At 40.0% G+C, this 25,569-nt stretch overlaps 1 protein-coding gene across 2 annotated transcripts in view; it reads right to left on the bottom strand.

The window, feature by feature from the left end:
• Positions 1 to 2,285: 2,285 nt before the first annotated feature.
• Positions 2,286 to 25,569, bottom strand: part of fes (FES proto-oncogene, tyrosine kinase) — a 73,921-nt gene continuing 50,637 nt past the window's right edge. The window contains exons 10-19 of one of the 2 annotated variants that reach the window (XM_061963523.2): positions 20,827 to 20,898; positions 18,115 to 18,327; positions 17,906 to 18,028; positions 17,739 to 17,792; positions 17,357 to 17,475; positions 17,187 to 17,281; positions 15,107 to 15,230; positions 9,959 to 10,116; positions 2,632 to 2,754; positions 2,286 to 2,480 (exon numbers count right to left, since the gene is read on the bottom strand). In XM_061963523.2, the coding sequence (XP_061819507.2) occupies positions 2,338 to 2,480; positions 2,632 to 2,754; positions 9,959 to 10,116; positions 15,107 to 15,230; positions 17,187 to 17,281; positions 17,357 to 17,475; positions 17,739 to 17,792; positions 17,906 to 18,028; positions 18,115 to 18,327; positions 20,827 to 20,898 (1,224 nt within the window). In that variant the 3' untranslated portion in view covers positions 2,286 to 2,337. The remainder of the gene's footprint in view (positions 2,481 to 2,631; positions 2,755 to 9,958; positions 10,117 to 15,106; positions 15,231 to 17,186; positions 17,282 to 17,356; positions 17,476 to 17,738; positions 17,793 to 17,905; positions 18,029 to 18,114; positions 18,328 to 20,826; positions 20,899 to 25,569) is intronic. The other variant, XM_061963524.2, reaches the window with a different exon arrangement.

Genomic DNA, 25,569 nt, shown 5'->3' with positions numbered 1-25,569 from the left:
ATGTCATAAACCTAGTGAAAATAAGATTTTCATCTCATTAAGTTAATCATAACTGACTTAAGTATTTAGGAAGAGAACTGTTGTACTAGAAATTAATTCATATAAATGTTGTACAAATTAAGAACAGGAAGAGAACATATGTGTTAGTAATTACTATGAAGTAGGAAAGGGGTAGGATTAAATAAGCTTTGCTTCTTCCCATTCATTTTCGGACATGCTGAAATGAAAAAAAAAGAAGATATGTGAGGTATCATATTGAAACTGTATACATACTGTATGCACCTCCAAAACCCTCAAATCTAGACTCCAAACATCCCAGAACAAGCTAGTCAGGTTACTTCTAGACCTCCACCCCAGATCACACATCACTCCTACCCACTTCTCCAAAGTGGGCTGGCTCAAGGTGGAGGACAGTACTCAGTGGCCTAGTAGTTAGAGTGTCCGCCCTGAGATTGGTAGGTTGTGAGTTCAAACCCCGGCCGAGTCATACCAAAGACTATAAAAATGGGACCCATTACCTCCCTGCTTGGCACTCAGCATCAAGGGTTGGAATTGGGGGTTAAATCACCAAAAATGATTCCCGGGTGCGGCACCGCTGCTGCCCACTGCTCCCCTCACCTCCCAGGGGGTGAACAAGGGGATGGTTCAAATGCAGAGGACACATTTCGCCACACTTAGTGTGTGTGTGACAATCATTGGTACTTTAACTTTAACTTAAAACAACTTGCACTGAGCCTAGTCTATAACATCTGCTATACCTCCCTGATACAGAAGTACATGTCAAACTACTTCCTTAACGTAAATGACCGCCATAACCACAACATCAGGGTGAGCTCCACTAACCACGTTAAACCCAGATTCCGATCTAACAAAGGTCTTAACTCATTCTCCTTCTATGTCACATCAATATGGAATGCACTCCCAACAGGTGTAAAAGAAAGTGCATCTCTATCCTCCTTCAAAACCTCACTAAAAGAACACCTCCAGGCAACTACAACCCTAGACTAACACCCTCCCCCCACCACATCCCACCTCCCCGGATTGTAAATAATCAAATGTAAATAATCAAATGTATATACTTGTTCTTATGCTTTCTGAGCTCACTATGTTCACTGCTCGCTGTACATATCTTACGAAGTCAGACCTACACTGTTACTATGTCCATTTCTCAGATAATATAATTGTTGATGACTGAAGTGTTGATATCAACCAACCCTAACGCCCCAACCCCCTCCACATCCCGCCCCCCGGATTGTAAATAATGTAAATAATTCAATGTATATACTCTGATGATTAACTTGTGTGATGACTGTATTATGCTGATAGTATATATTTGTACCATGAATTGATTAATGTGGACCCCGACTTAAACAAGTTGAAAAACTTATTCGGGTGTTACCATTTAGTGGTCAATTGTACGGAAAATGTACTGTACTGTGCAAACTACTAATAAAAGTTTCAATCAAAACATGTTCGAAATTAACTTAAACCAACCAACTTTCGTGACTTCTGCAGTGCTTTGTTGTGAACTTTTGGATGGGCCTGGAGGAGCCTCTTGGCCATGGCCATGTTTGCAATGGAGACTAAGTGTAAGTGTGTGGAGAGACTGGAGGAGATGCAGACGAAGAGACGGGGCTGCAGTGCTAGCGTTGCGCGTCATGAAGGTCGATCTTTACGGAGCTGAATTAGCATGTATCGGACAATTCCGTCTCCCGAGACAGTGTCATGCTCATTCGCACAGACCGGACATTGGCCAGGGGCTAGTGGGCAGCATAGGACGGAGTCGGCTCTCTTGGTTGCTTTGTTAGGTCTGTTCCTGTCTCTGGCCGTGCAAATCCCCACCCAAGCAGACGATGGCTTGGAGCACTGCAGAGGCCGCCGTGGTGTATGTGGCTGTTAAACGTGTGTTGTTGTATGCTTGGTGCAATTCTATGAGCGCAATATGTATTATTTAATGCTCTTTATTTTTTTTTCATTGTGTTTTACTTTTGTAGCTGTATATGGAAATGGCGCCATTGAAGTGTCCTTTGTGTTCTTTAATGTTTCTCTTGATTCCATGTGTTTTTACTATATTTTTTGTGGACTTTTTGTATCTGCATTCCAACCACATCATTTCCCTATTGTGGTATAAATAAAGTCTATCCTATCCTATTATTATATATTATATTATATACAGTATATTATATTATACTATTGCAAGTTGCACTCATGCATACAGTTTTTCGAATCAAAATAAATAATGCTGCTGCGGTGTCTTTTTTTTAAGTAATATTTCATTGCTGATATATGTGATTTAATTTGTATACAGTAAAAGATACAAGCAAACAATGGCTCCTATTATGTAGCATTCTTATAGATGGCATTAAGCTCAGCCCTCAGTGTTTTAAAAGAGGGTCTATTTTTGGATTCATGCTGCCAGCAGCTGCTCATAAGCCTGGAAACTTCCACTGGACAGTCCTGTGGAGCCGCCATGCGATATCCTAAAACACATCACCACAATACCTCACTGACATGACATGTGTATAATAAGTCAAGTACAGTTTTAACAACACAAGTAAAGAAGTTGCCTGTTTCAAACATTTACTGATTATGTCTGATTGTATATATCACATTGTATGTGTGTTTATTGACCTTTTTCGACCTCATCTCTTGTCTGCTGGTTGCTCATGTTGGCGTAAGGTTGGATTCCCAAGGAGAAGACCTCCCACAGCAGCACACCAAAGCTCCACACGTCACTCTCTGTGGTGTAACGACCTAAAAAAGCCGGCAGGGGGCAGTGTTGATAAAGGCACACAAACAAAGACTGGAATTGCTCATGTTGTCAGCACATTCAAACAGTGGTGTGCTTTCAGGGCCAACAAGGCCTTCTCTGCTGGCCTTACATAACCAGAAATCATGATCATAATTAAAGATACAATCATTTTTTTATTTACTTTCCCTAAATATCTAAAAGTACTCATATTCTCTTCATGTCATATTATGCTCATTCCAGTGCTGTTGTTTTTAGTTTTAGTTTGTATCCAATCAGAATTCAGCTAGCTTATGCTGCCATGCTGTACCAAATCTGCCCGGGGCCTTCAGAATCATCAATGCGGGCATCCGTGCACTGTAAATCAGAATCAGATATAGCAGAATCAAAAATACTTTATTAATCCCTGAGGGGAAATTACAATTTCCAACACAATCCCATTCAAGATCAGACAAACATTACAGGGAGACAGAACAGGATCGCTGACAGGTCTGCCAACTTCCGGCGCCCCTTACAAAAACGGTGAGATATAAGTAAACAATGGGGGGGAGGTGAGAAGAAAAAAATAAAATCGGTCTAAGCCTGGGCCAATGGAGAGGGGGTCCAGACTGAGGCCAAGGGAAAAACAACTCATAGCCATAGCACACATCCCTCGGGGACATACAGTTGATAAACAGTTGCCAAAGCCAATCAGATCATGAGTTGTTGTCAGTAAGGCCTTCTAGATGGCCTCACGTTGAACGTGACATTTACACGTCCTGTGATTGGATACTTACCGGGACTGTTAGCGGATGAATTTGAGAACAAATAGAGTTGAGAGACAGTTGCGATATCATATCACAAGTTGTTGACAGTAGCTGTTCTGTTACAACTGAAAGTTGTAAACTCTTGTTGTTAAAGTGTGTTGTGCTTGTCATTTAATTAACATTGTTACATGTGTATTTGTCGCCATCATGTGGTCAGGGCAGTTAATATATATTTGAGAAGTGTGTACTTTGAATCAAACTTTATTGACCGGAAGTTGCATAAACCAAGCAGAGAAATTTACGGTATATGTTTTAATTGCTGATGCGTTTGAATAGATTTTTTAAATGCGCCAGAAAATAAACCTTATGTATGGTGTAAATGTGTTCCTGTATAGCATTTCTCCAGCAATGATCATGTGGTGACATCAATTATGGTATTTTGAGAGGTAATCATTGAAGTCGGACATCACTGAAGGCCTAGGTGGGAAACGCACGGCCCGCCACTGCATCCATATGTGTGTTGAGGGAAAATAAGTCTCCTATGATCATTGTCATTTTTTTATAAACACAAATCCATTCATCCATTTTCTACCGCTTGTCCCTCTCGGGGTTGCGGGGGTGCTGGAGCCTATCTCAGCTGCACTCGGGCGGAAGGCGGTGTACACCCTGGACAATTCACCATCTCATTGCAGGGCCAACACAGATAGGCAACATTCACACACTGGGGCCAATTTAGTGTTGCTAATCAACCTATCCCCAGGTGCATGTCTTTGGAGGTGGGAGGAAGCCGGAGTAGCCGGAGGGAACCCACGCAGTCACGGGGAGAACATGCAAATTCCACACAGAAAGCCAAGGTAGACAAAAATAAATGATTTTTTTATTTTTTTATAAATCCATTTAATCTAATCTAGAACCAATCAATTATTGATTGGTTGACAGTCCATTGTCCATTGCTTTATTTAATGTATTTTTATGTTATTTTAATTTATTTTTTTATACATGTTGTACAGTTTTTATACAGCTTGTAACTTGTTCAATGTTATAGTTTTTAAACCAAAATATATACAAGTTACCACTAGTGGTTGAGCAGAACAAATATTTTCTAAGTGTCTATATTTTTCACAATTAATAATTATTTTATTTCATTTTAAATATTTTTTTTCTACACCATTTATACAGTTTGCAACTTGCTCCAAGTTACGGTTACCATTTTTTGTGTTGATAGTTTTCACAATTACTAATTATTTAGATTCTATTGATTTTATTTGTATTATTTCTTTATTTTTCTGTATGTTTTTAATATATTTTGTACAGTATTTATACAGTTGCAACTTGCTCACAGCTACTGTTACCATTAATGGTTTAACGAACATACAGGTAAAAGCCAGTAAATTAGAATATTTTGAAAAACTTGATTTATTTCAGTAATTGCATTCAAAAGGTGTAACTTGTACATTATATTTATTCATTGCACACAGACTGATGCATTCAAATGTTTATTTCATTTAATTTTGATGATTTGAAGTGGCAACAAATGGAAATCCAAAATCCCGTGTGTCACAAAATTAGAATATTACTTAAGGCTAATACAAAAAAGGGATTTTTAGAAATGTTGGCCAACTGAAAAGTATGAAAATGAAAAATATGAGCATGTACAATACTCAATACTTGGTTGGAGCTCCTTTTGCCTCAATTACTGCGTTAATGCGGCGTGGCATGGAGTCGATGAGTTTCTGGCACTGCTCAGGTGTTATGAGAGCCCAGGTTGCTCTGATAGTGGCCTTCAACTCTTCTGCGTTTTTGGGTCTGGCATTCTGCATCTTCCTTTTCACAATACCCCACAGATTTTCTATGGGGCTAAGGTCAGGGGAGTTGGCGGGCCAATTTAGAACAGAAATACCATGGTCCGTAAACCAGGCACGGGTAGATTTTGCGCTGTGTGCAGGCGCCAAGTCCTGTTGGAACTTGAAATCTCCATCTCCATAGAGCAGGTCAGCAGCAGGAAGCATGAAGTGCTCTAAAACTTGCTGGTAGACGGCTGCGTTGACCCTGGATCTCAGGAAACAGAGTGGACCGACACCAGCAGATGACATGGCACCCCAAACCATCACTGATGGTGGAAACTTTACACTAGACTTCAGGCAACGTGGATCCTGTGCCTCTCCTGTCTTCCTCCAGACTCTGGGACCTCGATTTCCAAAGGAAATGCAAACCAAACCACTGGTTGGTGCCATGTCATCTGCTGGTGTACAAGTTACACCTTTTGAATGCAATTACTGAAATAAATTAAGTTTTTCAAAATATTCTAATTTACTGGCTTTTACCTGTATATATTTTTAAAGTGTCTATATTTTTCAGAATTACGCATAAATAAAGCACATTATTATAAATTGTGATATGTTGATTATTGCTGAATAAAAATTGCTCTGTCTGGCGTCCAGGATTGTCTCATCCACACATACATGCAGGGAGCGCGTGCAAATACACAAAAGCCGTCCAAAAGAAGCAACTAACAATTTGCAGTCATGTTGTTGTTATGATACAATATACATTTAACAATAGCTAATGCTAGATATCCAAATCGATATAATTAGCTAAGAATAAACAAAGCTAAAGTGTGTGTCTTATTTACGGGCTTAGTTTGCGTCATCACGTCCTAAAAGCTGAGATAAAATGCTTAAAACACGTTGGAAAGTTGTCACCCTCAAGGCATCTGCGTAAAGGTTGCAAACAGCCCATCGAAAGTTTTTTCTTAAAGCATTTAATATCCTAACTTGTCTGTCAAAATGATAAAATACTATGAGTTGTTCTAATGATGTCACATTTTATAGTTTGGAGAATGTTAAATTATTATAATTATTTGACACGCGAGTTGAAGCCCGGCTGACCATAGTAGCAACTGAGTGCAGTTCTCTCTCAATTTTGGCTAACAATGTCAGCCATAATTAGAAATAGATTGTGTTCCCTGTTTAATGTAGTAACACCATAGTACAAATACAGAGCCGGCCCAAGGCATAAGCGTACTAAGCGCTTGCTTAGGGCCCCGCGGCCACCAGGGGGCCCCCAAAAGCAATTACCGGTAACAAAAAATTATTATTTTTTATTTTTTGCATGTATGAGTCTGACTGATGATTTCTAAATGATCAAATATATATTATTGTACAAAAACACAATTTTAGGTCAACAGAGTGCTGCTGCTGATCTAGGCCTAGTGATTCTTCCTGTCTCTCTTTAAATGTAAAGCTGCCTCTGCTGCACCTGTGACGTTTGCCGCCCGCCGTGCAATGCCAGTGCGCACTGGGCATCAAAAGCGCAGATAGAGGCAAAACAATGTCACAAAAAAGGACATATCCTTCAGGTGCAGAAAAAAGGAAGAAGAAGAAAGTGGAAGAGGAGAAAAAATGCCATGATAAAGGTATGTTTGCATGACTTGGTAATAAAAAGTTTATCAAAGAGATTTGTAGCTGTAATTAGCTTTAGCTAGGTGACGTTAGCTAGCTAGCGCGGTGCTAGCAATATGTTTTTAGCATCAGGTTACTAGTGAGATATGTTGTTTGCACAAATTGTTTGCAGCAGAGCACGGTAATTTATGTGAGTAAAATAAACATTATTTTTTACATCAACCCATAAGTTATGTGAAACTTCCCCAGGAGCATTGTTAAAATACTTTGGAGGCACAGAATCAGCCCAGAGTCAGTCCACATCCTCAGGCTCAACTGTGAGTGATGAATCAGGTGAGGAAAAGACTGTCACCATACAGTATACATTTAATTTCTTAGTATAAACATTACACCTGAAGGGAAATTAATATAGTCAAAGTATCTCATTAATATGTGTGCCTATATGTATGTATTTCATCTTAGGTCCATCTCCATCCTCTACAGTGCTCTCTCACACACCTCCATCCTCTGTGCCCACTGTCCCCTCCATGTCTGAAACCAGAGCTGATTTATCTAGTAAGTTAACTGCAAAACACCCTTTATAATTGCTCATTGTACTGCAGAACATTCTGAGATTAATAATTATGTCCAACAGTGCAATTTAATGACCTTATAGGTCCTTCTTTTTTAGTCATTGTATATATTCCTCAGCAACTTCCACCACAACGTCCCCTTCACACCATGGACCATCATCAGCTCCGCCAGTTGACCCAGCTGAGTGGCCTTCTTTCCTCTCAGATTCAGACAGGACTGAGCAGGTGATCAGAGGACCACTGTCTATTAAGGAGAACTTTTCATTCCCCAAACGGCATGATGGCCGAAGTTTTCATTATCATTATACCTACAGACAGCTAGTCAATGGGGAAAAAGTCAAGCGTAGCTGGCTGACTTATTCAAGAAGTAAAGATGCAGTCTATTGCTTTTGCTGCAAATTATTTTCCAAAAAGTCCTTAAAACTGGCAGCCGAGGGACAGCGGGATTGGGTCGACATAGGTGCACTGCTGAAACAGCATGAAAACAGTGAAGATCATTGTAGCAACATGGTGAAATGGAAGGAATTTGCCTTGCGTCTTTCAAAGGGGAAAACTATTGATGAATTTAACTTCAGTAGACTGCGCTCTCTTTGTACAAAGTAAACATTAAATATGAACAATTAACTAAAAATATAAACTAGTAATTAAAGACTAATATGTACAAGACTGATGAGACAAGATGACACTTTTACTGTAAATACAAAGCTTTATCACTTGGACTGTTCAACCCCAGGCCACTCTTGTAGCTGAATGTTTTCTACATTTTAAGATTAGGAACCAAATGTGGCACTCTGGATATCATTCGTTCATTCATTGGTATTATTTATGTTCTTAACTGGGCCATCCCCATATCTTTATAAATGACATGTCATTTGTAAAGACATGCCAGGCTGACAATAGGATAATGTAAACAACACTGCCAGAGCCGCAATGAGTTTATAGTAGGTGTGTGAATGATCAACAATCAATATTATTGGCAGAAATAGAGGGCCCCAAAATCAAATTTTGCTTAGGGCCCCATGGAGGCTTGGGCCGGCACTGTACAAATACAATTACTACTATGTTTGAGTCCAGCTCTATACAGGCAAAGCACTACACAGGAAATACATGGCGGGCCAAAAGTTTCCATACAAAGGAAAATGTGTTACGTATATTGTTATGTTTTAAATCGAAATCATCCAACCATCCTTCTTTCCTCCCTTCCTTCCGTCCTGCCTTCCCTCATTCCTTCCTTCCTTCCTTCCCTCCTTTCTTCCTAAACATTCAATGATTTATCCATCCTTCCCTCTTAAACAGCCATCCTTCCTTCCATCCATGCAACCTTCCTTCAATCTTCCAAAACATACATACATATACATCCAATCATGTATTCATTCATTCATTCATTCATTCATTCATCAATCCTTCCTTCCTTCCAGAACATCCATCCACCCTTCTTTTTTTTCTTCCATTCCTTTTATCCAATCATCTATTAAGTCATCCTCCGATCTATCTAGCCCTCCATCCATCCAATTACGTGTTTATTCCTCTTCTGATCCTTTCATCCATTTTTCCAAAACATCCATCCATCCATCAATCCTTCCTTCCATTCAAAACATCCATCATTTCTTCTATTTGTCCATCCATCCATTTATCTTTCCATCCATCCAACCACGTTCACTCGTATTCACCTTAATTACAATTTAGAGTCTCCAATTAAAGCTACCTTGATTGATTTTGGACTGCATAGAGAACCAGAGTACTCGGAGCAAAACATGCAAACTTTAATGTCACATATCATACCTAACTATTTCCAAATACTCATAAAGTGAAACATTGGAGGCCAAATACAATCATTTCCGGGATGCTGAACCACCTCTCTTGGTTTGAATTTGGCGATAAGTTTTCCCCACAGTAAACAATGGACATTGAAATAATATGTTCCATCGTCAACCTGCCACCATCATAAAACCTTCAGTGCTTAACGTAAGGAATAAAATGAATGCAATGCAAAGTTGAGCATGTAGATGCACCTCAAGCATCAAACTACAGTAGAAGATGCTCTTCATTGTAACATAAGTGTAAAAACAAGTTAGCCACTTTTAACAGTAAAATCAACCTGCAATTGCTAACACAACATGGCTGCTCCAAGTAGATAATGTGGGTCACCATGGCAACAACAGTGATTATCCTTTTTGCAAGCCAGTGCCATCACATGCAAGGTAGATTAATTGTAGGCCCTATTCTTACATAGTGTGGCTTTAAAGTATATTTCTTTGTGTGTCTTTAGTTTAGCTGCTGTGTATTTGCAGCGTGTCTACAGTCACAAACAAGGCTTATGTAACCCCGACTGTGCAGAGCAAGATGTCGAACGAGATAATGGCGCAATAGGTGCTGGTAAGGTCTCTAAAGACTGACTGCATGTGACGCTTGCAGGTCAATAACAAGCAGTGATGTATGATTGTAGTGAGTACAGATAGAGGCAGCAGGGTAAAAGTAGACGTTATTTACCGTAGTTGAGTGCTTCAGGAGCCGTCCATTTGATGGGTATCTGTCTGAGGCCGCCCTCCGCAGAGTAAACTCCATCATCCTGCTGTCGAGACATCCCAAAATCACTTATCTTCACGACGTGATGCTCAGCCACCAGGCAGTTTCTGGCAGCCAAATCTCTGCAAAAAAATATCACGCAAGGCAGAAGCAAGCTGTAAACACACATATTATGTATATATTCGTATATATGTTAGATTTTTTATCGCTATATTAGTCTATTTATACCTGCATTGTCCTTTCCATCCTTACACTTTCCATCATTGTAACTGAGCTACTGTGTTGAACAATTTCCCTTGTGGATCATTAAAGTTTGTCTAAGTCTAAGTCTAAGTCTAAGTCTAAACACACAACAGTGAGGACTCAGACGTTGTACACGTACATTAGTGCATACAAAGTAGTAAATTGGTACACACAAAGTAGTACATTAGTACATGAAAAGTAGTACATTAGTACATGAAAAGTAGTACAATAGTACATACCAGTGTTGGGCCGTCAGGACCAGCAAGGCCTTCTCTGCTGGTCTAACATAACCGGAAATCATGATAATAATTGAAGATAAAAGTATTTTTTTATTTACTTTCCCTAAATATCTAAACGTATTCATATTCTCTTCATGTCATATTATGTTCCTTCCAGTGCTGTTGTTTTTAGGTTAGAGTTTTTATTCAATCAGAATTCAGCTAGCTTATGTTGCCATGCTGTCCCAAATCTGCCCGGGGCCTTCAGATTCATCAATGCAGGCGTCAGTGCACTGTAAGTGAACGGGCACATACAGTTGATAGATAATTGCGATAGCCAATCAGATCACGAGTTGTTGTCAGTAAGGCCTTCTAGCTGGCTTCATGTGACATTTACGCGTCCTGTGATTGGATACTCACTGGTTTGAGCCGCGGCGGTGCTATACAGACCAGCAGAGCCACACATACTGTAAGACCGTTAGCTAGTGAATTTGAGAACACATACAGTTTATAGAGAGTTGCAATAGCCAATCAGATCACAAGTTGTTGACAGTAGCCTATCTAGGTAGCCTGATGTTAACGAGACTGTGATTGGATACACACTTGTCATTCCAAAGTGAGAATCCAATCACAAGTGGAAATTTCAATTTACTAAAGCAGGATGTGTTGCGCAGTAGCCATACCGGGCTAGCAGAGAAATCACAGATACTCACTTTTTTAACCCACTAAGAAGAAGAATAAATCGTTGATTAGGTGGAAGATATATATTTGCGAGGCCATTTTCAAGAAGGATATTTAAAAAGAAACTACATCTTGTGAGATGATGTCAGCCAACCCCGGAAGCTAGCTCAGCTGATGGGGAAATGCCTGCCACTTACACTCGAATCAACCGACTACAAGCGGTACCACTGGCTTATACGGCGTCGAATGGGTTCTACAAATTGTGAGTACAAATATTTTATTTCTTTATTATGTCACGTTTAATATGTTTTTTGAAATTAAAAATTGTGACAGTACCATATAAGTTATGTTTCATTTGCTGATGCGGGTTTATTGATTTTTAAATGCCCCAGAAAATAACCTGTTTTGTACACTGTTGAGGTGTTTCAATGCACAGTAGTGCGAAAATGTATTCCTGCACAGTATTTCTCCAGCAATGGTCATGTGGGGACATAAATTATGGTATTTTGAGAGGTAATCATTGAAGTTGGACATCACTGAAGGCCTAGGTGGGAAACGCATGGCCCGCCACTGGTACATACAAAGTAGTGCATTAGTACATACAAAGTAGAACATTAGTGCATGAAGAGTAGTACAATAGTACATGAAAAGTAGTACAATTGTACATACAACCTAGTACATTAGTACACACAAAGTGTTACATGCAAAGGTACTTTGTCATGCAGTGTTAAAGAAGGTCTTATCACATCCAAGCCACTTCTATTTCATTTCTTATGCAAGCTGTGACTGGTGAGAAACGTTTAAAAAGTACAAACCCCGTTTCCATATGAGTTGGGAAATTGTGTTAGATGTAAATATAAACGGAATACAATGATTTGCAAATCCTTTACAACCCATATTCAATTGAATGCACTACAAAGACAAGATATTTGATGTTCAAACTCATAAACTTTATTTTTTTTTTTAAATAATAATTAACTTATAATTTCATGGCTGCAACACGTGCCAAAGTTTTAACAACACTCAGTAAACGTTTGGGAACTGAGGAGACACATTTTGTAAGCTTGCTTGATGTACAACTTAAGTTGTTCAACAGTCCGGGGGTCTCCGTTGTGGTATTTTAGGCTTCATAATGCGCCACAAATTTTCAATGGGAGACAGGTCTGGACTACAGGCAGGCCAGTCTAGTACCCGCACTCTTTTACTATGAAGTGAAGTGAAGTGAATTACATTTTATATAGCGCTTTTTCTCAAGTGACTCAAAGCGCTTTACATTGTGAAACCCAATATTTAAGTTACATTTGAACCAGTGTGGGTGGCACTGGGAGCAGGTGGGTAAAGTGGACACAACTGCAGTGACTAGGATGGATCGAACCTGCAACCCTCAAGTTGCTGGCACGGCCGCTCTACCAACCGAGCTATACCGCCCCATGAAGCCACGTTGATGTAACACGTGGCTTGGCATTGTCTTGCTGAAATAAGCAGGGGCGTCCATGGTAACGTTGCTTGGATGGCAACATATGTTGCTCCAAAACCTGTATGTACCTTTCAGCATTAATGGCGCCTTCACAGATGTGTAAGTTACCCATGTCTTGGGCACTAATACACCCCCATACCATCACAGATGCTGGCTTTTACACTTTGCGCCTATAACAATCCGAATGGTTCTTTTCCTCTTTGGTCCGGAGGACACGACGTCCACAGTTTCCAAAAGCAATTTGAAATGTGGAATCGTCAGACCACAGAACACTTTTCCACTTTGTATCAGTCCATCTTAAATGAGCTCAGGCCCCGCGAAGCCGACGGCGTTTCTGGGTGTTGTTGATAAACGGTTTTCGCCTTGCATAGGAGAGTTTTAACTTGCACTTACAGATGTAGCGACCAACTGTAGTTACTGACAGTGGGTTTCTGAAGTGTTCCTGAGCCCATGTGGTGATATCCTTTACACACTGATGTCGCTTGTTGATGCAGTACAGCCTGAGGGATTGAAGGTCACGGGCTTAGCTGCTTACGTGCAGTGATTTCTCCAGATTCTCTGAACCCTTTGATGATATTACGGACCGTAGATGGTGAAATCCCTAAATTCCTTGCAATAGCTGGTTGAGAAAGGTTTTTCTTCAACTGTTCAACAATTTGCTCACGCATTTGTTGACAAAGTGGTGACCCTCGCCCCATCCTTGTTTGTGAATGACTGAGCATTTCATGGAATCTACTTTTATACCCAATCATGGCACCCACCTGTTCCCAATTTGCCTGTTCACCTGTGGGATGTTCCAAATAAGTGTTTGATGAGCATTCCTCAACTTTATCAGTATTTATTGCCAGCTTTCCCAACTTCTTTGTCACGTGTTGCTGGCATCAAATTCTAAAGTTAATGATTATTTGCACAAAAAAAAATGTTAATCAGTTTGAACATCAAATATGTTGTCTTTGTAGCATATTCAATTGAATATGGGTGGAAAATGATTTGCAAATCATTGTATTCCGTTTATATTTACATCTAACACAATTTCCCAACTCATATGGAAACGGGGTTTGTATTTAGGGAGCTTGCGCAGACTTGAAAAAAGTCAACAGACGGTCTTTTACATCTGTTGTAACACACTTGTAACACATTTGCAGGGTCAATCCGTTAAAATCAGTCACATCACAAACACAAGTGAATTATTCAGCACCTTAATAGTAAGGAGCGTTTGTTGTTTAATGCTGCATGGCTCCCTCTACTGTTGTGATATCCATCCATTTTCTACCGCTTGTCCCTTTCGGGGTCGCGGGAGGTGCTGGAGCCTATCTCAGCTGTATTCGGGCGGAAGGCGGGGTACACCCTGGACAAGTCGCCACCTCATCGCAGAGCCATTACAGATAGACAGACAACATTCACACACTCACATTCACACACTAGGGCCAATTTAGTGTTGCCATGTTGTGATATCAAACTTTAAATAGTGCTCATAAAAAGAAATAATTGTATAGTGTATATTGCAATATATTTTCATGATTTGGAATATTATTTGGTTTAGGGTGGTTTTTTTAATCAAGATTTTATCAAAGTATTTACAGTTCCAAACATTTGAGTTAAAGTGCGTGTTTATTTGATGAATGGTGAAAGTCATGCCTTGTCCAGCATGTGAATTGTGCCAGTGGGATCATATGAAGTTTGTTTATGTAACTTTGTTAGGCATGTTTAAAATTACAAACAGCAGTAACTTCAACTTACAAGTTTCAATTGTTTCTGTGATGGAACGCTTAACTCAAAACGCTTGTATTTCAAATCAACGTCTCCCATTGAAATTAATAGAAAACAATTTGGTTGGTGCTCGGCTCCCAAAAAACAGCACAATTTTAACATCTAACTATTGAAAACTAACTTTTAGATAGCAGCATTTACCTTGGAGAGTGGACTTTCCTCATTGCTTCTGCGTCAAACACATCATCAGCATCTTTTCCATATTTTTGTGGATAAATGTCTGTTGTTTACATACTATTTTAACATTCTTAGCTGCCATTAGACTCATTCTGCTTCTGTATGGTGCAGACAAGCAGTGACATGCTCAAATTGCCACACTCAGTCGTGTTTTTGATTATTTATTTATTTCATTCAATGAATACTGTCCTTCACACCCACATTTACCCTTACCTTCCTTTTACAAAACAAAGTTATGTCCATCTCTAGCTATAAGCTAATGCTAGCGAGTAAGACCGGATGTTTTGGGCGGATATTATGTGGTTCACTGTGACATTTGCTCTGCCAACTAATGTCGGGGATGTTTGTAACTCAGATTTTTGCCTGCAACTTAAAGCATAACAATTATCCGAGAGACAGCTCTTATCTCAAAACACAGTTGTGGTACTTCTGTGTACTGTTATCAATACTAAAGCGACAAACGATGGACGACAGTGAATAGAAGAAAATGAAGCAACCAATAAGCTAAGGCAGCACCTTTGTATGTCCAAGCTTGTTTGTGTATACCTGTGAATGCACTTCTTCTTCTCCAGGTACTCCATGCCGGCTGCAACATTTTCTGCCATTCTGACCAACGTCTTAGAGGTCAGACCTTGACCTTTCTGCCGCAAGAAGGAGAGGAAATCTCCACCTTGAGGAAAAAATGGGAAAACAATGAAGGTGAAAAACATGATGGAGTTTTGAAGGAAAAAAGCCCAGAATAGAAGCCGTGGGACACGTACAATAAATGTTTCGATTATAGCCAGGGTGTTAAGTTGTGTCAACTGCAGGAAGCACTGGTGTTAATTGGAGGCAAGCGATATATAGAGAAAAGCTATTATTTCCCATAACTCATTATAAATAACGTATTTGTTTAGCTTCAATAATGACACTGCATGCAGAAAAAAATGTAGCTGTCTTTTACTACATGTTCATTTATCCATAAGTACATTGTACAAAATGGCAACAACAGAACAAGTGTTGTAGTTGTGCTTAGAAAGCAAACTGCATAGCCAGAATTCATGTCGTAAATCCTAACAACATTATTTGTACACCACACAACAGTTCAAAGCACAGGAATAAGTAGATAAAGCTGATGGATGCTGATCATCCTTGATACTGCTGCTATCATGTGGACTTTGTGGAAAAAATGCACCAGAATGTTACCTATGGACAAAGTTTTTATGCCAATGTTTTTTGACTTGGCATTATTAAGTGGCAACAGTCATTTTCTTTTGCAGACCATGTGTAACGTACTGCAGTAAACTTACTTTGTAGCTATATGTAGGAATGGCTCCATTAAAGTGGCAGATGTTTGCATCAGTTCTTTAAATGTATTTTATGTGTTTTACCGTATTTTTGTGGACTTTTTGTATATGCACTGCAACTACATAATTTCCCCATTGTGGGATGAATAAAGTCTATCCTATCCTATCCTGTCCTAAACTTCATATACTGATGCTAAAGAGCCGCACGATACAATGCGCTGCAGGACTTAATTCTTATTCACAGTAGACTTGTGGTCGCTGGTTCAAGCCCACGGCTCGACTTAGCAGATGAGCATTGTTACACACACAACTGGCCACTATAGGACATTGAGTGTTTAACTTAAGTTTTTAAAGAGCGTAAAAACATCTTGGGTTCAGACATTTTTTTATTTATTTCAAATATCTCAAAAACCTTCAGTCTTAAGCAAAGATATCAAATTAATCATTTATTGTATTTCAATGTGGACCATTTTGAAGGTATTTAAAGCAGACTGTCACAAGTTTGAATTAGAAAAACAACAAATCTTTAGCAAATTTTACGAATTGAAAACGTTGATATAATTTGCTCATAAGGCCTTCAAAGGGTTAAGATAAAAATATGAAAACATTACATATTTTTGTTTCGGGCTGAAGTTGAATAAGAGATTTGAGCAACAGAAGTAAAAAAAAAAAAAAAAAAAGTTAATCCAAAATGTTATTATGCCTTTTGAAAAATGAAGAACTTTCATGTCCTGTTTGAATTTCAAATAATTGCCAGTGTATGGAAAACCTGTGAAAGTATTAGACATTGACATTTAAAAAATGTAACATGAAAAAGCCCTCTGAAGAACAATCATGTATAATGGAGTAACAACAAAAATATGGCCAAAATACAGCAAAAATGTTCAAAAAAGGACAAAAAAGTCATCTTTTGTCCCCTGAGGGTGGAATTGTAGCATTTACAGTATACTATACCATACAGTGCTGTGAAAACATCATAGGCCATTAATAAATGTGTTTAAGCAATTTGCATGATAGCATTTTATCTTCCTCCCACCTCCAAAAACATGCACCTGGGGATAGGTTGATTGGCAACACTAAATGGTCCCTAGTGTGTGAATGTGAGTGTGAATGTTGTCTGTCTATCTGTGTTGGCCCTGCGATGAGGTGGCAACTTGTCCAGGGTGTACCCTGCCTTCCGCCCGAATGCAGCTGAGATAGGCTCCAGCACCCCCACGACCCCAAACGGGACACGCGGTAGGAAATGGATGGATGGATGTTTCATTATGCCATGGCTGCTGTTGAAAGCTCAGTTTTTGCACTATTTCCTAGTAAATTGCACCACGTCAATGCATGCATACCTTGAACCAGTTCCATTATAATATAGATGGGTTGTTTCTGTGTACACACGCCAATCAGCTTTACAATGTTGGGATGATCGTACTGTTTGAGGATCCTGCAGACAAGGACAGAGCAACAGTATGATGAGTATTGAGTGTGAAATCATGTCATCATGCAGTCTTTCACTAACCGGGCCTCCATCAGGAACTTGTTTTTCTGCTCCAATGCCAGGCTGTCCTTACAGGCCTTCACTGCTACAGGAGTGTTATCACAGCGCAAAGTTCCGCTGTACACCTCCCCAAAGTTACCCTGCGCGGGCAAAACACCAGTACTCACTTGGAAACGCATCAGTATTAATAGTTAGTACAGTCTGTTTTATACCGGACAGACACCTGCAGATTTTGAAGTGTTTGCAATAGCTGGGGTCAAAGTTCACACCAGCTACATTTAGGATTGTATTTTATTATATGCCTGTATCTTGCACGTACATCCACCAAAACAACATCAGGATTCATTAAGCGAATGTGAAAATGTAACGCACAAAAAATATGGTCAATGTTCAGCTTACCCACCCGCCCAATGATGTTTCCTAATATAACATCATCGTGTTCCAGGACCCATTTGTCCTAGAATAAATGAGCAAAAAGCAAGAGAACCATTAAGCAGTTATGAGGTAGTATTTTTATCTTAATGGACGAGCTAAGTGAGTGATGACACGGAGGCAAAAACCATGCAGCACCTTAAGCACAGGTTTCTTCAGCTGTATATTATACTTCTTGGTGATGTGCTGCCGTGAGGACAGCAGATGATGGATCAGCTGCGGGACACTGCAGAAGCTCTCCCCATCCAAGCGGTACTGATTCTTCATCACATCCAAAAGCATTCACAGAGAGAGTGAGCTCAATACCTGTGAGGACATTCGTCATCCCATGTTAGGAGGTCACTTACGGCCGTGTTCTGGATGAGGAAATGCTTGCAGGATCCTTCCCAGAGGACAGAGAGCACATAACCGTGTTTTTCTAGACTTTGTCTCACGAGGAAATCACCATCACACTGAAGCAGCTGCTCGACCTCCAGCCTGGGAATGGCGCCGTGGTACCAGGCCTGCTGCTCCAGGGGACGATCCACTGACTTGAGCTGGTGCACACAGGAGAGAGGAGTCTGTAGAGATGATGTCAAACATAGAATAAACAAGAAAAAGGGATTTTGAACACTGTAATTAAAGATGTTTGACAGGAAAGTGTGTCATGTTTACTTTCACTAACCTTCTTGGGCACCTTTGTCATATTATTTTATAGCATTTTTAACTCAGTTTTTGTCTGAATTTAAATAAAAATAAGCATGCACTTGGAGGATCGTTGAATACAGTGTAAGTGGGGATGTCGTACCGGGGCCACAAGCACATGGGGGCCCTTGGGTTTCTGCAAAGTTTTTTTTCTGCCATTTTAATATATAGGTTATTTTAAAAATAGACAGTATGAATGTTTATATGAAATAAATATAGCTGTGAAAGTTCAGTATTACTTCAATCAAATTAGGAATATCTAACTGGTTTGTTCGTTAACAGTTCCTTTTATCTGGAGAGATAGAGATAAACATTACTTCGAACACTTTGCTGAATGCAGATGTCATAATGTCATCAAAGCTCACCATTCACACACAACACCAACATTTTAAAACAAGGATGAATTGATAGAAGAAAGATATATAAAAAAAATCCATCTGTTGCAGCATAGGAGAAAGTTGTGTACAGGTTTGAATTTTGCATCTCATTGCACATTACTGTGGTGCGTTCAAAGACCGTTGATTAAAGTTAGGAACAGAGACGTCACTTGGTGTTAAAGACAGTGGGAGAAAAAGCTGGGTTTGAACCAAATCTCATGCAATATATACATATATATATATATATATATATATATATATATATATATATATATATATATATTTTTTTTTTTTGTGCATGTAAACATACTAAGTGTGTGTATATGGGTCAGCGACGTTTGGGTTTTAGGTGGGATGGGGGCCTTTTAGGAGTCTTGTGTATGGGGGCCCAGAATTTGGTGCTACGCCCCCGTTCATAACTTCGTCAAAGCTCACCTTTAAACATTCACACACAACACCAGCGTTTTGGAACAATGATAAGGTGATTGAACAAATGTAAAAATGTAGATATAATACATCTATATACTGTATGGCAGCATAGGAGAAAGTTAGTTACAAGATTTCCTTTTGCATCTTCATTGCACATCACTGTGTTGCGTTCAAGTACTCTCAATTCCAGTTTGAAACAGAGACTTCACTTGGTTTTAAAGACAGGGGGAGACTTAACCCCAAGTAGATGCACTAATAATAATAATATAATCATAATAATAGTGATGTATTATTATGATTTGTATCATCCACTGATGACAATACTATGTGCAACAGCTAGTCTCTACTTCACACTCCGAAGTAAAGAAAAACTTGACATATTAAAATCATATTTAAGTGACTTGACAATGACTATCAAAATTCATATTCTCGCCACTTTAATGTCAATCCCATCTTTAAAAAAAGAAAATCCTAATTGGGGCAGCAACATTGGATTTAGTGTAGAATGGAGGGTCCTACGGTAGTCTTTTTTATGGGAGCCCAGAATTTGGTGCTACACTTCTGTGCACAGGGCTTGTGTTGTTGAATTTATTTTCATTGCACCATGGTCAATGCTGTCAACAAATCAAATAATAATCCAACCCAACCCTCTGCTGCCTTTAGGAGCTTTAGAAAGTGAAAGTGGCATTGCTGGCATTTTTTTAAACCACCAAAAGATGATGAATTGTTTATTATATGGTTTAAAAAAATAGAGACTGATGCAACATTAATACACATTGGATACTTCATTAGGTACACTTGCCCCATCTAGAGAGATGTTCTGCTTTTACAAAAGATAATAACGCTGGGTTTTGATTGGCACTGTCAGTACGGTGCGGACTGCAGATCACACCCACAATAACAAATTGTTAAAATAATATTGTACCATTGTCTGTCAAAAGTGAGCGTTATTATTTTTAGAAAAGTAGAATTGCTGATATAGCTAGTGCTGTTTTTTTGTGTTGTTATTTATTATTTTGACAACGGCCACATTTAACCACAATGGCATTCTTTAAGGACCGCTGGTAAAAAAAAACATGTATGTTATAACGACCAAAGGGGTGCCATTAAAACTAGAACGGCCAATGAATACAGCTGCTGTGTTAAAACTCATTAGATTGTGCACCTGATGTATATTAATAATAATAATAATAGTAATACCTGGGATTTATATAGCACTTTTCTAAGTACCCAAAGTCGCTTTACATGTAGAACCCATCAATCATTCACACCTGGTGGTGGTAAACTACATTCATAGCCACAGCTGCCCTGGGGTAGACTGATGGAAGCGTGGCTGCAATTTGCGCCAACGGCCCCTCCGACCACCACCTATCATTCATCATTCAATTCACCGGTATGAGTGGCACCGGGGGCAAAGGGTGAAGTGTTCCGCCCAAGGACACAACGGCAGCGATTTTTGTATGGTAAGAGGCGGGGAGCGAACCTGCAACCCTCAGGTTTCTGGCACGGTTTCTCTACCCACTACGCCATGCCGCCCCAAACTTCTTCGAGATAAAGTGTATGACTTACATTACTTTTGGGATTAAACAGGTTGTTTTTTAACCCGTTCCCGAAGGGCTTGGATGGCATTTGGTTGTTGTCCTGAAAAGCAGATGCAGAGAAAAACATGCAGGTCACTTTATTAAGCACTTTAGACAAAGGCAACATAGAATGTGTTTACATATTTTTACTAGTGCTGTCAAATGATGAATTTTTTTAATCAGATTAATCACTCCTTTGAATTTGGATTATTCACCATCAATCACAGTAAATGGTTACATAAGTGGCCTAGTGGTTAGAGTGTCCGCCCTGAGATCGGTAGGTTGTGAGTTCAAACCCCGGCCGAGTCAAACCAAAGACTATAAAAATGGGACCCATTACCTCCCTGCTTGGCACTCAGCATCAAGGGTTGGAATTGGGGGTTAAATCACCAAAAATGATTCCCGGGCGCGGCACCGCTGCTGCCCACTGCTCCCCTCACCTCCCAGGGGGTGATCAAAGGGGATGGGTCAAATGCAGAGGAAAAATTTCACCACACCTAGTGTGTTTGTGACAATCATTGGTACTTAAATAATTGTAATTTATCTTAAAGATGATCCACATATTTTGTATAGGGGGAAGCCGGTGATGAAGTGCTCGGCAGTCTGCTCAGGCTCGCCACACTCGCATGCCACACTTTCTGAAAGGCCCACTTCTTCATAGATGACTTGGAGCGTCCAAATCCAATGTGCAGGCGGTTCAGCAGGGTCCATAGATGACGTGGCAAGTTTTGTCATTTTAGGATGTTTTGTTGGATGCGGGAGCGCCCAGTCGTCTCCCATGACTGCTTCCAGGAAGCTGCCAACCAGGCATCTCTGGACAGGTCCTCAGGGATCGACTGTAGCATCTCTTGTGCTGCCTTCTTGTAAGGAGCCAGTGTTGTTGTGGCTTTGTGCAGGATGGGCCACTTGTACTTTTGGCCTTTCCTTGCTGGGGAGAGGGTAGCTGCATCCTGTTGGAGACTGGCTGGGGCGATTCTCACCATGACTGGTTGGTGGAACGCAGAAGGGGGTTTCAGGCAACCAGTTATTATCTGTGGGGGCGCTGTTGATGACAGTATCAACCTTGTTTATGTGTGGGCTTCTGCTCCAGACGGGGGCGCAGTATTCAGCCACAGGTAGGACCAAGACTTGTGTTGATATGCGTAGAGTCTTGGGGGAAGCTCCCCTAGTCGAACCTGCCAGGCGGCGGATACTGAGACTCTTGCTGTTGTCTTGGATTTGACTTCATCCAGATGTTGCTTCTAGGTGAGTGTCCAGTGTAAACGCACACCGAGGTAATTGGGTACTTAGTGGAACTCCAGACGGTTCTTGCCGACATGCACATCCAGTTCCCTTCTTGCTCCCTGGTTGTAGAGGTGGAAAGTTGCAGACACTGTTTTGCCCATGCTGCCCATATTTCGTTTGAGGCCATCTTCCATCGCCTTCCATGTTGGGAAGCAGAGCATGATGGCAAAGTCGTCCACATAGCCAAACCTGTCGGATGTTATGTTAAGCAGGTCATGCGGGACCCATTCTTCAGCCTTCTGAGCCTACTTATCTGGCCATCGCTGGTTTTTAGGCTGAAGCTACAGTTACTTAAGGTCTCCATAATAAATAAAACCACAATAAACTGTATGCTGATTTGGGATTGTTCCCAACAATTTTAGATGAAGTCATCTGTGCTACACGGTGTCATAAGCGGCTGCGAGGTCAAGGGACCTTACTCCAGCTTTGTTGTTATACTGGAAGCTGTCCTCGATGTCCTGGATGAGTAGTGTGACTTGGTCCACTGTTGACCTATCGACGGAAGGCGGCTTGTTCCGGTGGAAGTTGTGGGTCCACCACTTGCTCGATGCGGCAGTGAATCAGCCTCTCCAGGATCTTATATGGGACACAAAGCAGGGAGATGGGCCCATAGGACTTTGGCTCTTCAGCGGTTTGTTAGGCTTTGGCAAGGCTATGACTGAAGCACGGCACCAGATATTTGGGAGCTTTGACCTCCGGAAACATGATGAAAAGAACGAGAATAGCCAGTGAGATGTTCTTTCACTTTGGTGTATGATCACCTCTGGGTGGATATTGTCTCCACCTGGTAATTCATCTGCATGTATAAATACTGTATGATTAATGCAATATGTTTGTGGTAATGACTTGAGGTAATGCATTACTTTTGACAGCCCTATTTTTTCCTAATTTTACTAAGACTAGGACAAGTGATGGATATTGTGTCTGAACAGTCAAAACATTAAAAGCTGAGCTTCTGAAGTCATCACAAAAGAGAAATGCCCAATATTGTGTACATAAATCATTGAACTCTTGGTAAGTTGATAGATACTGTCCATACCAGAGTTACTATTTTGTCTACTGTGCATACAGTATTTGTGATTCCACTTGTTCCAACAAGGGTTAATAATATAAACCCTTGTATTGAGGGCCACATTGCAGGTATGGCTGCCCACAGAGGGCCGCATGTAAGAGTGAATAATATATAAATAAAAATATAAATATAAATTGCCTAATCAAACTATTGTATATTATTATAAATAATTTTGATCTATACTGTAAAAAAAAATCTGTAGATTATACGGTTAAAAACTGACAGTTCAGTTGCCAAATTGTTACGGTAAAATGTACAATGTTGTTTACAATATATACATGGAAATGGAAAAACAGTACCATTGTTTTAACGTTAAAATCTACAGTTGTTTTACGGTGTATTACTGTCAATGGAAAACAATACCACAATTTTTGTTTTTTTACAGTGTACAATTTGATGGATAACTTGCTTAAAAATCATGAGTCAAGCAGATTTTAAAGTATTTATTTTTATTTTAACAAAAAATGCTTGAAATGTTTGATAATATAATATGTGTTGCAATATTAGGTAACGTTTAAAAGATATACAATTCCAGGCTTTCACGGGCCACATGATATGTGGCGCACCAGACATGGCCCCCGGGCCTTGAGTTTGACACCTGTGGTTTTTATGATGGCGTAATAGCGCCCGCTGCCAGACAAGGGCCAGGCTGGCACTACAACTGCCAGTTCATAAGCTCCATTTTTGAGGTGAGTATTGGGGATCGTTAACGCTCAATACAATTCAATGAATGGGTAATTAGCTACGATGCTAACGTAACTTTAAAACATTAAAAACATAATATACAGAGTTTGGGATGCTTATCAACATCTCTTTAGTGTATTTAGCAGAATTGATTATGTTATATTGAAAGTACAGCAGTACAAATGAGTATTGAGGCCATACTGTAAAGAATTAAAAGCTGCACTAAAGTGCTAATGTTCTTAAGTAGTTATTTTTTACGAGTGGATATCAAAATCCTCACGCAAGCCGCCTATAAAAGCTGCCATATATTATTCAGATGATGTGTCATATTTGTTGAAAACACTGGTTAAATGAATACACAAAGCTAACAAAAGAGGTGATTATGTGTGTAGTCCTTTCTCAGGAACACTTTTAAACGTTTGCACAATGACATCCAAGTGTAACAAAAGTCAGACGAAAGTGACAACAGTCCACATTTATGTCATGTAGATATACGAGGGCCGTCAACTTTTTCACTTCCGATTCGATACCGATACTGGAGTCTTAAGTATTGGTCGATACCGATTTTTAAGCCGATACGATATCAGCATAAATTATTGTACATACTTCTGTTATTTTGTGGTGTGGAATGTTCCAAAAGGATTTGATCATGTGAAATTACTTAGAAAACAAAGATAGGTATTAAAAACATTAACTTTATGACAAATGTGTGCTGTCTTTTAATTGAAATGAAGCGGATACCAACATCTACTATGGCGGCCATACTAGTTCATGATGTTAAGCTCATGACACAGTGAGTTTAATGACGTGGACACATTTGTTACTAGATACTTTATAATATGTGTCTGCCTCAGACAATTTGTATACGTATGTAATATGCAACTATAATTATTTGCAACTCAAGATGATCTCCTGCTGGCCCCACTATGGACTGGACTCTAACACGATTATGTCAGATCCACTATGGACTGGACTCTCACACTATTATGTTAGATCCACTGTGGACTGGACTCTCACACTATTATGCTGGATCTACTCGACGTCCATTGCACCGGTCGCCCAGGGGGGGGGGTCCCCACATCTGCGGTCCCCTCCAAGGTTTCTCATTGTCATCCCATTGGGTTGAGTTTTTTCTTGCCCTGATGTGGGATCTGAGCCGAGAATGTCGTGGCTTGTGCAGCCCTTTGAGACACTCGTGATTTAGGGCGATATAAGTAAACTTTGATTGATTGATTGATACAGCCCGCCGCGACCGCGACAGGGGTAAGCAGGAGAAAAATGGATGGATGTTTATATTGACAAATGTGCTGTTTTAGACAGAAATATTGTTAAGGACACTTTTTAGCGAAGTGAATTGTTTTTATATAGCACTTTTCTCTAGTGACTCAAAGCGCTTTACACTGTGAAACCCATTATCTAAGTTACATTTAAACCAGTGTGGGTGGCACTGGGAGAAGGTGGGTAAAGTATCTTGCCCAAGGACACAACGGCAGTGACTAGGATGGCAGAAGCCGGGATCGAACCTGGAACCCTCAAGTTGCTGGCACGGCCGCTCTATCAACCGAGCCACGTGTGCAGCTTGTGTGCTATTATTTGCTCAGCTGCTGTGTAGCTGTTAGCTCCTGGTAACCTACAGTGTAGCCTACCATGTTTAAAATGAGAAAAGACCAAACGTGTGTGATTATTGGAGGA

This window comes from Nerophis lumbriciformis, linkage group LG06 (assembly GCF_033978685.3).
Source record: "Nerophis lumbriciformis linkage group LG06, RoL_Nlum_v2.1, whole genome shotgun sequence".
In the NCBI taxonomy this organism is placed as follows: Eukaryota; Metazoa; Chordata; class Actinopteri; order Syngnathiformes; family Syngnathidae; genus Nerophis; species Nerophis lumbriciformis.
This window is presented reverse-complemented; position numbering and strand designations above follow the sequence as displayed.